This window comes from Trachinotus anak, unplaced genomic scaffold, assembly GCF_046630095.1.
Source record: "Trachinotus anak isolate AG129_WGS33_773 ecotype Australia unplaced genomic scaffold, CSIRO_AGI_Tana_v1 ptg000010l, whole genome shotgun sequence".
Classification (NCBI taxonomy): domain Eukaryota; kingdom Metazoa; phylum Chordata; class Actinopteri; order Carangiformes; family Carangidae; genus Trachinotus; species Trachinotus anak.
Window position 1 is genome coordinate 14,181,246 of NW_027273861.1, and position 15,288 is coordinate 14,196,533.

General features: G+C 38.0%; 1 protein-coding gene across 1 annotated transcript in view; it reads right to left on the bottom strand.

Annotated features, from left to right (window-relative positions):
* Positions 1–15,288, bottom strand: part of agbl4 (AGBL carboxypeptidase 4) — a 270,269-nt gene that overhangs the window by 253,595 nt on the left and 1,386 nt on the right. The window contains exon 2 of the mRNA XM_071487762.1: positions 15,030–15,152. Coding sequence (XP_071343863.1) covers positions 15,030–15,152 — 123 coding nt within the window. The remainder of the gene's footprint in view (positions 1–15,029; positions 15,153–15,288) is intronic.

Below are 15,288 nucleotides of genomic sequence, written 5' to 3' on the forward strand. Positions count from 1 at the left end.
CAAATCACATCACAGAAATGAACCTATTGAATGTCCTTAGGAACGGACAACCCATTTCCCCAAATGTGCACATCAGGGTTGGTAGAGCTAAAAACACCACATGCTACTGTTCAATATTTGGCACAAGTGATAGCTCAATAGTCACACGTCAAGTAAACTAAGGAGCTATTACAGATAAACAAGGTATCTGGATGTCAGGGGTGTGGAGATGAGTCTTGCTACTTAAAGCCCTGTTTCAGCACAACGTGGCTGACACAGTCCTGAAAGGGGCTAGGCTAATGTAAGTGTGACACAAAACAGATAGGTGATGTATACTGTTAAGTAAGCCAAACATCTATGCTTGCAAACTAAGCTCATCACCTGAAATATCACCATCTATTAAAGAATACAACACGCAAGCACTTACACTCCCACCACTGACAGCAAGGTTTTCAGAGAAACACGTCAGCAACAAATAGTAAGATTAGTATTTTAATAAGTTTTGAATCTTTTAAATGCATACCACTTTAATAAGAACATGTTCTATTTAAAAACCATAGTCCTGACGGGACACTCTACTGCCCTTTGTCTGTTTATAAAGAAGCATTTTCATTTAAATCTAATATTTAAGAGTCTTGTCTGATGTCTTACACAGCCACACACACATAATAGGTGATTGTGTATTTGTAAACATTATGTGGAAACTGTTGTGAAAATAATCTTAATATACAACAAAATCAGGATAAGAGCAGACAATAAGAGGGGACAATAAGGGAAAAATCATATTGTTATGAGTCCATCTATGCTCCAGTGAGCTCCTCGTTTCAATATAGATGAAAAAAGCTGGGCCCGAGGACAGCAGTGAGATATGCAGGCAGCCCGCACATATCTGATGATGTACAGGCCTGCCTGCACATTCTAAAGAGAACACATTTTCTAGCTAGCCTTTTATAATTGTATTTTTTCCTTCCAAAAGGCCCTAGAGCTAGACTGGTATGCTCCATCTGAAGCGGTTGGTGTAGTAATGGGTCATAGTGATGCATTCATACTGGGACTGGCTTAATTGTATTATCAATCTCATCCAGACAGTGCTTTAGCCCCACAGCTCTGGACATGGTACTGTCAGACACTCTGCATTAGTATTGGGGAGTGAACCATGAGGAATTGCAATCTTCACTTTCATCTGTTTCTCAAGCCTTAAAACGGTGGGTTAGCTGGTTGGATGATGTTTTTATCAGAGTTTGGCCATGTGATCCCTCGGTTCTCACCCTCTCTCTGTCACTTTCTTTCTGTCTACCCATCTGTCTGTCACTCCACCTCTCTCTTTATCTTTTGCTTTTGGTGTGTCCTGCGCGTTGGTGGCCACTGAGTAAATACAAGTCTGTTCCAATTTCATGCTATCTTTTAACAAGTTAATTATGTTGAGCCCTACAAAGACTGAAGACAGACAGAGGAGATGGCAGCACTGGCAAAGGGACAACTGCCCAGGTCAGCTCTTTGTTGTTCTATCTTGTTTTCTGTCCTCTTCTCCAAACACTCTCCCTCATCTCTTTTCTCTTCTTCTCTTCTATATTCTCTTGGTGTAAGTCTCTCCTTCCTTCCCTCTCTTCCTCAGTAGTAATCTTTCCAGCAGCTCCAGTGGTGGAGGAGAGTTTGGAGATAAAAGCGCAGGGAGCTGAGGAGTCCTTGGCAAGCCTAAGGCAAGGAGAAGGTCAACAGGCCTGCTAAGAAGGGCTGTTATCATCTTGGTAACATGTTATCGGAGAGCCTGCAGTAGTGTTTATTTACAGTTATTGCTCCCTCTGGGTGCACACTTCAACGCCTGGGGCTGATTGCTCTGTAATGAGTTCAGGAACACAGGGAGCCGATGCAAGAAAAGAAGAGAAACAAGGGAGGCAAGAAATCACTGGCCAATAACCAATAGGTCAGCGAGAAAAAAATCAAGGAAGAACAGAAAATGCCGGTCATTGAAAATGCAGGAGAAACAGATAAAAAGAAAGTGTATTCTTTTAGCCAAGACCGTTTTTCTTTCCAGCGCCTATGTCCTGCCAGTTGAGAGCAAACAAATCACCCCAAATTGGACAGCAGTTTCTCAAATGAGGAACAACCCAGTTCATCCAGCATGGCAGTAAATGGCTCTTAACCTGGAGTCAGCTGTATTTGTTCTAAGGAAGGACCACTTCTTAGACTTAAAATACTTGATTTCCATCTCTAATGTCCAGAATCTCTCCTATAATTTACTTTCTCAGTGGTGCTTGTCCTGTATTTTTTTGGTTGACCAGTCCAGTACTGGCTGTGCTAATCTGATTGGTATATATTTAATGGACTAAAAGGTGAAATGGCAACAGTCAATCCAGGAGTTGGGCAAGTCAAGAGAGAGGATATCTGTTAATCCCAGGGTTGGTTTTTCAACAGTTAGGAGCAATGCATAGGAAATCTCTCATTGTGTGACACCTTTTCAATCCAGGGAATTACACCAAGTGCTGCTACTGTCAATGCAATGCCAGCTTTTCAGAAAGGAAAAAAGAAAATGAAAGAGCAGGAAAAGGCAGTGCTGAATGCCATTCAAAAGGCTTGGCAGAAGATCAAGGAGTTTTTTCAGCAATCACGTTGCCAGACGATGCACCAAAGCATCGTGCATTTAAGAAAAATTAAGATATGGCACAATAAACATGTGCATATATGTTGTATATATATATATATGACAAAGTCACAAAGTACAAATGTGAATTATATTTTTTTCTAGAATATACCATAAAAGCAAATCCATTCTATGACAAGCTAATCCCTTTTTATACCATCGGATATGGGAGATTAAGAGACATAATTTGGTAATTCAATTAAGACATAATTCATCAGAGAAGAAGAGCACAGGGAGCTTTTTGGGATGAAGTTTTTACATCACTGCAGGAAGTTCCAGGTGATGCCAAGTTCACAATGCATAGATAACTGCAATGACTTAATTTAGAAAGAAAGGACTCCAAATATCATCTTTCCATTAGATTGTGGTTACAGTCATGATATGAATGGGAAGGGACAGTGTCCTCAAAAACTAAGTACTACGAGATAATCGCAGCCATCGACAGTTATGCAATCAATGATGTGGTGAGCAGCTGGTGAACACAGTGAAGTATTTAGCAGCCAAAGAGCCGACGGAGACCAACACAGAGCAAAAAGCAGAGTGAATATTGGGCTTTCAGTGAATATTGGACATTCATCAGACACAACTTAGAATTAATGCTTATGTTGTTCCATATCTACACAATGTGGAAATAAGCAATTCTAAGCTGACACATTTGCCATATCAACTTTATAAGTTCATAATATTTAATGGTGCATTTACTACTTATTGTATTGCCCCCAAACATATCAATTATTTCAGGTTTAATGTAACACTCTGTCTGAATTGAAGTTCAGTTGTCATCACATCTGCAAGGGTTTGTATCTTTAGCAGTTTTTCCAGAAAACATTTCTAATGTTATTTGTATATACTTCCGATTCAGGATATTCTTGTCTAAACTGTATCGAGTGCTTCTTCACTATGTTATAACTTTCTCATGTCTCATTACAGGTTCAGATAACTCTCCTGCAAATGCAACATATATACATGAATGCTCGCCAATAAGTTTTATTAAGAACCACCATAAATTAATACAAAAGCTATTAAAAGAAAAATAAATATTAATTAATAATAACAAAATTAATAATAACCATACTGCATATGGATGCATTTAAATAAGAATCAGCGTGCCTACACAAACTATAAAAGATGCTGTTTTAGTCTCTCTAAAAACTAGAGATCATTCCAGCGTGTTCACTATTAAGAGCTGTTTAAAATGTCCACGAAAAAAAAATCCTGATAACAGCATTTGCCCCCAAGGAGTGAATTTCAATACTGTTTACTTTGAGCAGTAGACCTACAAGATAGCTGCCTGGCTTCAGACCAAAATGTATTCTATCAAAATTCTGCTCCTGTCAGTATTTCACCCTTCACTGTATAAGCATATTCTGTATATGAATTTGTGTTATCAAACAAACCTTGGCACATCAATGTAGCTCATCTCAGAGAGAGGTTTTCTAAATAAATCAACAGAATAAACACAGGCAGCTTGAAAAACATGAACTGGTAAAGCATTACAAATCCTCGCCATTTTCCCAAACTGTACAGTCTTGCCTGGGATGAAAAATGAGACGTCTGCTCTGAAACTGTGTTTATGGCGTCAGGAATTGCTTGGAAATGAATTACTGGATGAATCACTAGAGTCTTGTGTGCAAGCACCACTTGTGCAACACAGAAATCTAGTTGCAGTAATTTTCACTTATGACACACTTGTATCACAATGCTAGAGGCAGGCCCAGAGCCAATGAACAGTGATGTTCCAAAGTACATTTAGAAGACAAAATAGCCTGAAGCTGGAATTAAAAAAAAAAACAACAACAAAGATAAACCTGTTTCTGTCACACCGCATCCTCCAATACCAATGAAATAACAACAATGCCAATTTTTATGTTACAAATAGGCTATTTTTTAATATCATCCAGTATCTGAGCATTCCTCCCCCAACCTTTCCAAATCTTACAGTCACACCGTGTATATAGTTGATAATCAAATCCTTTCATTTCTCAAAATTTCCAAAACAGCTTGCTGCTGCTAACATTTGGTGACATTTTGAGATGATGAGGTGCTGGCTGGGTCTCCTATGTATAGCTCATATCAGAGCCATCAACAATTAACTTACAAAACACTGAGGGTGTTTGTACTACTTCCTGGCAGAGGAAGCATCTCCGACCAGCGCAACTGAGCCAATGTGTTCACTCAGTGATTAGACGTGACCACATGCAACAGGCCCGAATGTCAGACAGGATTATCACACCGTTTCATTTGCGCTGCATTTTATACAACCCAACTGATATTACTTCTCACCTCCCATGGAAAAACACCCTGTCAAGCCCCCATGAAGCCATGTGATAGAGGCAGATAGCTGCTGCCTGTAGTTATTATGACTCTCAGATTGACCACCTCTGGAGTGCAATGCAAATCAAGTTATATGGGGAAAGGCTGGGAAAATTAATTAATTCATAACCAGGTTTTTAGAAACACTGCAAAGAGACACTTTTGTTCCTGGCAACACCCCTGGGAAGTTCTTCTCAGGGTCAAGCCAATATATGACACCCCAACTCACGTGACATGATATGACATGAAAAGGGAAATAAAACTGAAAAATAAGCCTGAAGACAGCGAGAGATAGAAGATGGTGATAATAAAAACACAATAATAACAAAGAGTAATCTCTTATGGATACAAATGGCCAATAAATAGCATAAATCAAAAGCAATGGTCTTGCCAACAGTCCCCAGACAACTCAAATTTATCTCCATACTCTCCTCCTGACTTAAAAGAAAGAGAGAGAAGAGAAAACTGCTAAAAGGGAAAACTGGAGAGGCCATTTAGTGATTTGAGCAGTGAAGCTTCTCCGCTGCCAAGGACATGTAAGAGAGACAGAGAGACTGGGAGTGCCTCTCAATACATCAGATGTCAGGAGTGCTCCCTCCCACTCAGACGATCTTCTTTTGGAAAGCCCATAAGAGCTAGAGCAATCTAAGGTCAGTGAGCTATACAAAGACTACAGTAAAAGTCAAAAATTGAACCATCAAAAGGCCACATGACTGCAAAACACAGTTACATCTTCATGTCTCAGGCGATGAGTGTCATAAAATTTCTCGAAAATGTTCATTTAAAGAAAAAAATGACCATGACAAAACATATGTATTTTTATCCTTGTGCTGCCTCTCCTGGGTTGTTCCATCAGAGAGGGAGGTGAGGCGAAGCAGAGAGCAGTATACTGCGGCAAGCTCAGGCCTCTCCAAGCCACTCATTCTGAGCATCTGGCTTGATTGTAAAAACGTTTCCCTCTTCTTTAATCAATGGAAACTCAACTATCCTGATTCATGGGCACTCTGGAGTATATAAATATCTTCTGACAAGCCTGACTGTGTTATCCCCCCACCATCACCAGACCACCAGCCACCCCACCCCCCAGTGTTCATAATATTCTTTTTCTTTGTACTTCCTTTTCCTCTTCTCAACCATCTCTCTCTTGATCTCAGTTTCTATCTTTCTGTCTTTGCTCTGTAAATTTTGCTTTGGCTCTAACTCTAATCAGTCATTCTTTACAGAATCTGTGCAACTGCAACATGACAATCTCTGGGAGAAGATAAGGCTGGACAGATTAAATACACTGTTCAATGTTAGAGGAAAGAAATAAGAAAGGAAAATGGGGAAAACAATAAAACCCTCATCAGCAGTAGTGTAAATATTTTCTTCTACATTTATCCTCATTACTTATTTCCTGACAGCCTTTTTTCCCTTGTTTACTTTTTTTCTTTATCAGAACAATAGAGTAAATATTTCTTCATCAATTATCATTACTGAGGGGTGATTTAAAATCTTCAGAGCAAATCCATGAAGTGCTTGAGAGATTCCATACTTTGTATAATATCAGAGGTGGAAACCTTAATTTAAAGTGTCATAAAGAATAAACGCAAGTATTGCCCTGTTTTTGACCTACATGTATACTGTCTGGCCAGTTGCAAGAATTTAGTCTTTTCACTAACTAGTTTACTAGTTCCCTAAATAGTTGTTATGGTGACACAAGAGGGTTAGATAAGATATCCATAAACTGTGAATTAGTGAACAGTGTTCCTCCATATCTATTGCCATAATGTGCAACCAACTTATTCTTCATTCAATGTATATACAGTCCAAACACTAAGTATTTGAACAGTTACACATTTTTTGTTCTTCAGGCTCTGTGCATCAGCACATTCAGTTTGAAATACAATAATGGATACTAGATTAAAGTGCCAAGTTCCAGCTTTACACCAGTATACAAAGAACTGTGTGGGAGATATAGCCCTTTTCACACACAGCATCCAAATTTCAAGTTTATCAAGTCTTAGACATATAGACATCAGCAGACCCTTTGTATCTTCCCTGGTGATGCTCTTCCAGGCTTTCCCTGCTGCCTCCTTCATCTCTCAGGGTCTCTCTTTAGTCTGGGGTCGTGTGACTGACTTGAAAAGCTAAATATATTCCACCTTTTCACCCTGAAAACCTTTTTTTGCTGAAAAAATGGTTGCTGCGTCAGGCGCACTTGAGCCTTGGCGGATTGCTATTATGATGGTCCAGTATTTAACACAGAATTAGGTTTGGTTTGTGGTGACTTGATTACATATTGTGACTGGCCAGTGAGCCCAGTCCTGGCATATGCACACAGCACGCACTGTGTGCACTGAGGGGAAAGGAAGGGCCGAATCAATGCGCTGCGCACAGATCTACAGAGAAGCAAATAAACAAACAACAAACAAATAACAACTTTAGACATCTTTAATGTTTTATTATGAGAAGTGTAAATACATTTTTGGTTTATTATTAAACTGTGGTGGCACAAATTTACTTGAGGTGATGAATGGGAAACAGTGTGGCATCTGCTTGTGCGTAGCAGGCAAAGTGTAAGCACGTCGCCTATGTAGGCGCATATTATTCTCTAGACAATGTGCCCTTAAAATAACATTGAAATACTATGCCACTGAATTAAGACCAGGTTTTTGTTGGTAAATCACACAATCACTTTAAGCCGTGTCAAGATAGCAATGCGCCTACAATGCAGCTGACCACACCTCATATTAAGACCAAAATGCCCATGGGCACTCAGATGGGCGCAAATGTATTTGCTACTTATATAAGGTGGGCACTGGATGGGAAAATGACAACTGCATCAGTCTGAAACAAGCAAAGACACCTGCATTGCGCTTTGTACTGCTTTGTGCCGCTTTGTGCCAGTTGTAAGATAGGGCCCTTGATTCATTTCACTGATTCTGAGCCCAGAATGCTCCAGTATACCTCTGCATTCATTTTTTTCATTCTCTTTCCATCATGTCAATGTTTGTTTCACCAGTCCACAGAACTTTGATCCAGACCAGTATTTTTGTGAACTGTTCCTCTAAGGTTAAGGAAACGAAGTCTTCTCTTGAGTATCGATAAGGAAACATGTATACCTACATCCTGGAGAACATTCTTGACTTGCTATGTGGTCATAAAGGGGACTTTCTTCACCATGCAAATGGTTTTCCAATCATCCACAAGATTTTAGCTTTTTTGAGCATCATCATTATCTCCTTCTCTTGCAAGTTCAGCTCTTTAATCCTCTTTTGACAGGCAACTCCACCTCAATCAGAATATGTCAACTCTACATTCTAAATCAGCTCGGAGACATGTGTGATCTCTTTTGTACATGAACCATTGTTGAAACAAGACAGCTACCTAAGAAACATTAGTAGCCAAGTGTCCAATTACATTTGAACCCTTGCAATTAGGGCTATATTGCCCAAACAGTTCTTTCTATATTGATGTAAACTCAAATTTAAGCTGGAACTTGGCACATTAATCTAGTATCAATTATTTTATTTCAAATTAACCGTGCTGAAGCACAAAACCTGCAAAACAAAAAATGTCTAACTGGTCAAAAAACTCTGGACTGTATTTTCTGCATCCTTATCTAATGCCTGATTTTCTCAGTTTAACAAGCAAGACAAGTAAGATTAATAACTCAAATAAACAAAAATACGTGAGTCTCAAAAGGTTTTAATTATTTGGGTCCTAACTGACAAAAATAGCTGTAGGTGCATATCTGTTCTCCAGTCTGTCACATAGGTTGAATTGTTCTGAGTGAATTGATTGTAAAGCCAGATGAGTCTATGAGTTGTGCTTATCAATGGACCCCATTAAACACTTGTCACCCCTGGGGAATTTCTTTGACCATGCAAGTCATTGTCAGCAGACAGCAGTCTGACAAATCAATGAGTGCTTAATTACATCTGGTGTACGGTCCAGAGGTGCAGTAAAACAATATGTACACACTGCCAGTGTCATCCTTTTGTAGAGACAGATGGTACTTTAGTCTGCGACATTGTGAGGATGTATTCACAAAAGAATTTGGGACTTAGCTGAAAATGTCAACAGTTGGGATGTGTGACGAAACAAATGTGACAAGACAAGATAAGAATGTCATTTGGATTTCTCACTAAAAAAACAATTAGACTTCTCTTATCACTTTCATGAATCTCTGCCTCTTGACACAATACACAACAATAGGACTGAATGTTTACAGATTAACAAAATCTTCTATTCTCTACTGTAATTTTTCATTGTCCTAAGTAGCATAAAACGATGATCTCAATAAGTAAAAAATGTGCATACTGGTCTTTACATAGTCAACTAAAATAATCAGCAAGGTTTCAAATGAAGTCTTGAGAAAACAGTCATAATGTTGAAGTCCTACAGAACCAAACACAGCATAGTCAAGGTCATCGACATACTGTGTTTTATCTTCAAGCATCGTGTTGAAAAATGCTTTTAATGGTTTAGAATGACTCTGTGTCAGAGGACCTGTTGGCCGAGACACCTACTGTATGTAAATCTGTAGGCCATCACTGACTTGAACAGCACAGGTCTGACAACAAAGTGAATTAAGCCTCATCTAAATGTAAATTAGGTTTTATACCTTTGGCAAACAGCTTACATAACCAGTGTCTATTTTAATAAACCAATTAGATTTTATTCTCTGCTATACTAACACAACAAAATAAAATCTGCGCTTTATGAAAATGTACATAGGATGCAGACAGCTGTCAACCAAGGGAAGGAAAAAGAGCCAGGCACAAAACCTCACTGAGTTATAGGTCTGCATAAATTTCAGATGAAAACGTCTGCTTGAAATACTGTGTTTTGGATATTCAATCTAGTTTAAGAGAAGTAAAATAGACATAGGCTGTCATGAAAAGCCATTTTAATAGCTTTGAGAAATATACATGCCTGTGCAACATGCAATACATGTGGCAGGAGCTTACACACTCGTCTCCAATTTCCTTGTTGTCATTGCTATCACAGATAGCAGACTGCATGTACGAGAAACAACAGCTCATTTTATAAGCTTTACTGATAGTTTGCTTATACATACTGTGTTATCAACTGTATATGGGCACTAAATCTACTATAAACACAATATGGCAGGCTCCTGGTAAGGTGAACCAAGAAATCTTATGTAGTTTAAAATCCAGTGAACAGACCCAGTTTTCTTCTACAATTTAAGTGCAGCTAATGTCTCTGGCACAACATACTTGAGGTTCAAAGTTTTTATCAAATGACTGTCTTGAAAACTTAACTCAGTAAAGATGTATTCTACCATTTTGGAGTATTTCTGTGCAAAGGCAACATTTCAACAGTTTCACCAATGTCAAGTCATTCACAATATTTACCTCAAAATGATTAAAACATGTTGTTTGTTTGAATAATACAAAATAACTCAACTAAAGTTTTTTAGGGGAACTGAAATGTAAAAAATCTTGTTTATCTCATGTCTTCAATACTTATTCCACTGATTTTTTTTTCATTAGATCCCCATATATCATATAAATCATCATATGTTGTTTTATGAAGCTACCACTAATTTACACAAAGCCAGTGGGGTTGTTATGATCCCAATGTATTTTCAGCATCTTATTTCATTTTAACATGTTGTAAAACAACAAAATACAAACAACAACATAACAATTTACAGTATAATTACCTTTAAAGAGAGCAGTGTTATTCCGTATGTTTTACAGAAGCAGTGCATTTAATCATATTATTTGAGACATTGATTAAACATACTATAACGTATAACGTTTTTAGTTGTTTGTACACACTTTTGTATACTTTTTTTATCAGCTGTAAAATATGTAATCATCACAAGTCGGAAATCACAAACCTTTTACAACCACTTTTTAAGTGGTCTGGAGTGTGTGTGTGTGTGTGTGTGTGTGTGTGTATGTGTGTGTGTGTGTGTGTGTGTGTGTGTGTGTGTGTGTGTGTGTGTGTGTGTGTGTGTGTGTGTGTGTGTGTGTGTGTGTTCCTACAGAAAAAAAATTTTGGTGGAGTATCACTTAAAAGAACAGGTTTCCAATAATTAATTAACTATCAGAGGATAATAACTGCTGGTAGAAGTTAACCCAGAATATGTGTAGTGTATACTTTGAAAGAACTATTGCTGTATAAACTGACATCAAGGCTCACTCTTAAGTAAGGCAGACAAAATCAGTGATGCTTAAATGAAACAGCAACAGGGCATTAATTTGACATTAGCTGGCAAACATCAATTTATCCCCCATTCTAACTTTAGTAATGCAGTTACTGGAAAGAGATTAATATCAATTCCATAAATCATTCAGGAGATGCATCCGGAGCCAGAGACACTGGTATGTTAGCTGATCTCGGTGTGGGAGCTCAGCACCCATTAATCAATGTCTGAGCTCCTCTGGCCATGTCATCAGGGAAAAAAGGTAAATTTATACAAAAAAAGGGCCATCACCATACTGATATCAGCACAATCCTTCTAAAGTAACATGTTTACATCTTTACGCATCAGTATTATATTTATGCTCTCACCGTTGTATGTCTCTTGTCTACAGTGTACAAAACTGGGCGATTAGGTTTCCTATTTCTTTATGTATTCATTTACATCCCCTTATATTTCTGAATGAATTAGCAATAGGCATAGGATACATGTCAACTATGAATTTGTTCGCACTTGTTCACACGTGATCGGCTGACCTCTAACTCTGCAAAACTTGGGAGAACAACACTGACAGTGACACCAAGACATCACAAGACATCAGAAAGTAAACAGGGTGAAGTTCAAGCTGCAGAAACCAAAATGGGCTTGTCTGTGGAAATATGAAATCTGAGTGCCATCTGAACCTAATCTCCACACACAAATTCAGTCCCAGAGAGACCTGCTGATTCGCAGATTTACTCTGCCTACTTGTGTGCTTGAGTGTGTGTTTGTGAGGGTCTAACTAACTGACCTTGTCTGTGGTGAGAAAGTGCTTTATTTTCATTGTCGCATCATTCAGCTGTCACAAAAAGGCAAACAAAAGCCATTAACGAAGGACTCTGGAGCATATTAACTTAATCCTTTTATATGCCAAGCTCCAACAAAAGAGATGGACAAGGTAGCAGGTCGATCAACCTTTCAAGTATACTTAATTTATGTCTTCTTAGTCAGCCTCTTCTTAGCAGTCCACCAAACAACCAACGCGGCTCTAGTGAGCAGGTATGTGTACAGATAGACCTCAGGTGGTGCTGAAGCCCCTGCCCTTTTGGCCTTTGACTATTTGTGCCCTTTTTATAATTGTATATTTTAGTTTTAAATTTGGCCAATGGCATCAATTCTCAACTAAAGGCATGTTGTGATGTCCGACAACCACATCTGAGTTGTAATTCTGCAAGACGTACAAGCCCTTGCCCCTCTGTTTCTTGTCACAGCCACCACAGTTGACCTACAAAATAAAGAGCCCTGCGAAGCAGCATCAACATTTCACTGACCTGTCCTTATTGGTGACAACCAGGTAATAACCAGGTAACAACAGTGTTTGCCCTAAGCCTTGGTACTGTTTTTCACTGTTGTGAGATTAAACTACTCTTAAAATATCTCAATACAGCCAGCCTTACTTAGGCAATAGACAAAAAAAAATATTACATGGTTAATAGGCTATGGAATCATATTTGGATATCAGAAACGTAAGCTGACCTGTCACCCATCACAAGGAAATGTCCAAATATATGATTCGTCCACTGTTTACATGCTCATGCTGATAAGCAAAAGTTTTAAGATATAGCCTAGTAATGCATGATTTTTTTTACTCTGTCAACACAAAATTTACTGACAGTTGTAGTCAAGCAAAATTATGGCAATTTCAGTACAACAGTTCAGGGCCTTCACAAGCTCAGATTTGAAAGTTTAATAAGTTTAATTCATCTAATTTTACTGAAAACTTGCTATAGATCCACAATTTATTTTAACTACACAATCTGCCCTAAATCAGACATAAAGGTACTTTAGCTGAATATTAGTATTTTGTTAGCATCTTAGTTTAACTAACCTTATATAAGTTAGGTCCACATTACAACACTTGCAGTAACCTATATCATGTATTTACCTTAAATATTATCAAAGCATTCCCAAGTGACAAAAACCCATTAAAATTTGGCTTCAGAAAAAATAGCTGTATGGTAGGGCACTTGAAGTTGGTGGGGCTAACAGTTGTAATGCATCAACTATGTAGTCTTTGACAAATGAACATCATGTTGGTATATTTTTGGGAGAGTAACCCTGAATTATGATGTAAAAAAAAAATGCTCATTTACCAACTGCAGCATTCTCCCTTCACCTCAATATACAGAATGCACTTAGCCTAATTGTTGCAAAAGGACATAGGTGTGCATTGCAGTTTGGAGAGTAGATTGGTTGGTTTATTATTTTTATTTAGAGAATGAGTATTAAAATTAATAAATATGTAAGTAACTTTATTTATGTAATGCATCTTAACTAACGTAACTAAAAACTCAATGCCTATATCAAATGTGTCACAGAGTGTGTAATATATGTATAATATATGTATATATTCATATATAGACAATGAGTAAAAGAACACCATCACTATACCCTGTTCATTCCCAGAGACAGACACATGCATACCAGTACATGCATTTATGTAAATATGCACATACACTACATACAGTACTTTAAGTATACATGTGAACAGCATATGATAGCATAATGATCTCAAAAGCACAACAATTTGTTTATAAGATCTGATTAGACCATAGTACAGTTGGAATAGAGGTAGAAACCTGCTGCTCTGTTGTCTCTATGTTGTCTCTGAAAATACTCTTGCCAAGATATGTCCTTGAAAGACTCACAGGTTGCACTAGCAAAAACATAAATTCATATATCCTGAAGCTGTCCTCTGATTTTTTATCTGAACCTTGGAATAGTCTAATAGTATAATAAGCCTTGCTGCAGATTCCGCTGCAGATTCAGTAAATCTGTTGTTCAACTGTTCACCTGTAATTGTTCTCTTCTTTTAATATAAAACACTTTGATCTGAATGTCTTCTATTAAAGTTGATATCCCCACAATTAAAGCTATTATTATTATTAGAAGTAGTAGTAGTACCACCAATGCTGATGGTGGTAGTAATATTGGTTGGGGCTTACGTCTTAAAGAAAAACTTTATGGAGTTAGTGGTTCTGACGGCTTGTGAAAGTTGGAGATAATGTCAAAGATACAAAGCTCTACTTCCAGCCTATTTCTTTTTTTTTCCTCAGACTATGTAAATATGCCATATTTAATAAAAAAGAGATTGTGACCTGGAACATATAGCCTGATAAGGTTGGATAAACAAGATGGTGCTAATCCATGCAAGATTTAAAATTCAAAATGACCCTAATGTCAGATCTAGTTTGAATAGGCAACCAATTTATGTACTGCAGGCAAATTTATTTGATTTACTTATAATGAGAATTTTAGCTGCAGTATTTTGAACAGCATGGAGGTGTTTGATGGAACGTTTAGGCTGGAAAAGGTGGCATTAAAATAATCCAGTTTTGATGAAACTATACAATGTGTCAGAATTTCTCTGGATCAGGTATTAATAGGATGGGATGGATTCTAGTTGTGAGGTTTTATAATATGAGATGAAAAACAAAGATAAAACTGGTGTTCGACTAAAAGATCAGTTAAGGTATAAGCCTTATTTGATCTATTTGCATTTGGTTCAAATATATGTCACGTGTCATGCATATCACTAAACATCCATCCATTAGCTATACAACTTAACCTCATAGGGTTGCGGGGGGGGCAATCCCAGCTGAGACTGGGCGAGGGTGGGGTACACCAGGTCAGGACACAGGCATATAGAGACAAACAACCACTAACATTCAGAGACAAACCAGTCATGCTCACATTCACACCTATGGGCACTTTAGTATCACCAGTTAACCTAATGTGCATGTCTTTGGACTGTGGGGGTGCTAACATGCAAAATATGGATATCTCCGAAATGAAAAGAGCAACATAAAAAACTTGGGTGTCATGGCTAACCCATAACTTTTTTTTAATAGTGGTAACAAAGACACGGATACTATGTCTTTCCATTTAACTACTCACCACTCTCAAAGCAAGCATCAAAAACCAGATGTCCTTTTCGCAGAGTTCCTGAGTATCCTGGTGGGCTCACCGTCAGTTTGTTCACATTCCCGACCAAGGCATCCTCTCCTCCAGTTTCACTGCCTGAAGAACAAGTGCAATATAAATCTCACGTCATTCATAGTTGTTGTGTGAAAATGTGTTTTTTCTAACTTGATTTTAAAAGGATGTAGCCAGTAGCTTGCAGATAATGCCTCAATGAGTCTCTACAGAATAACAG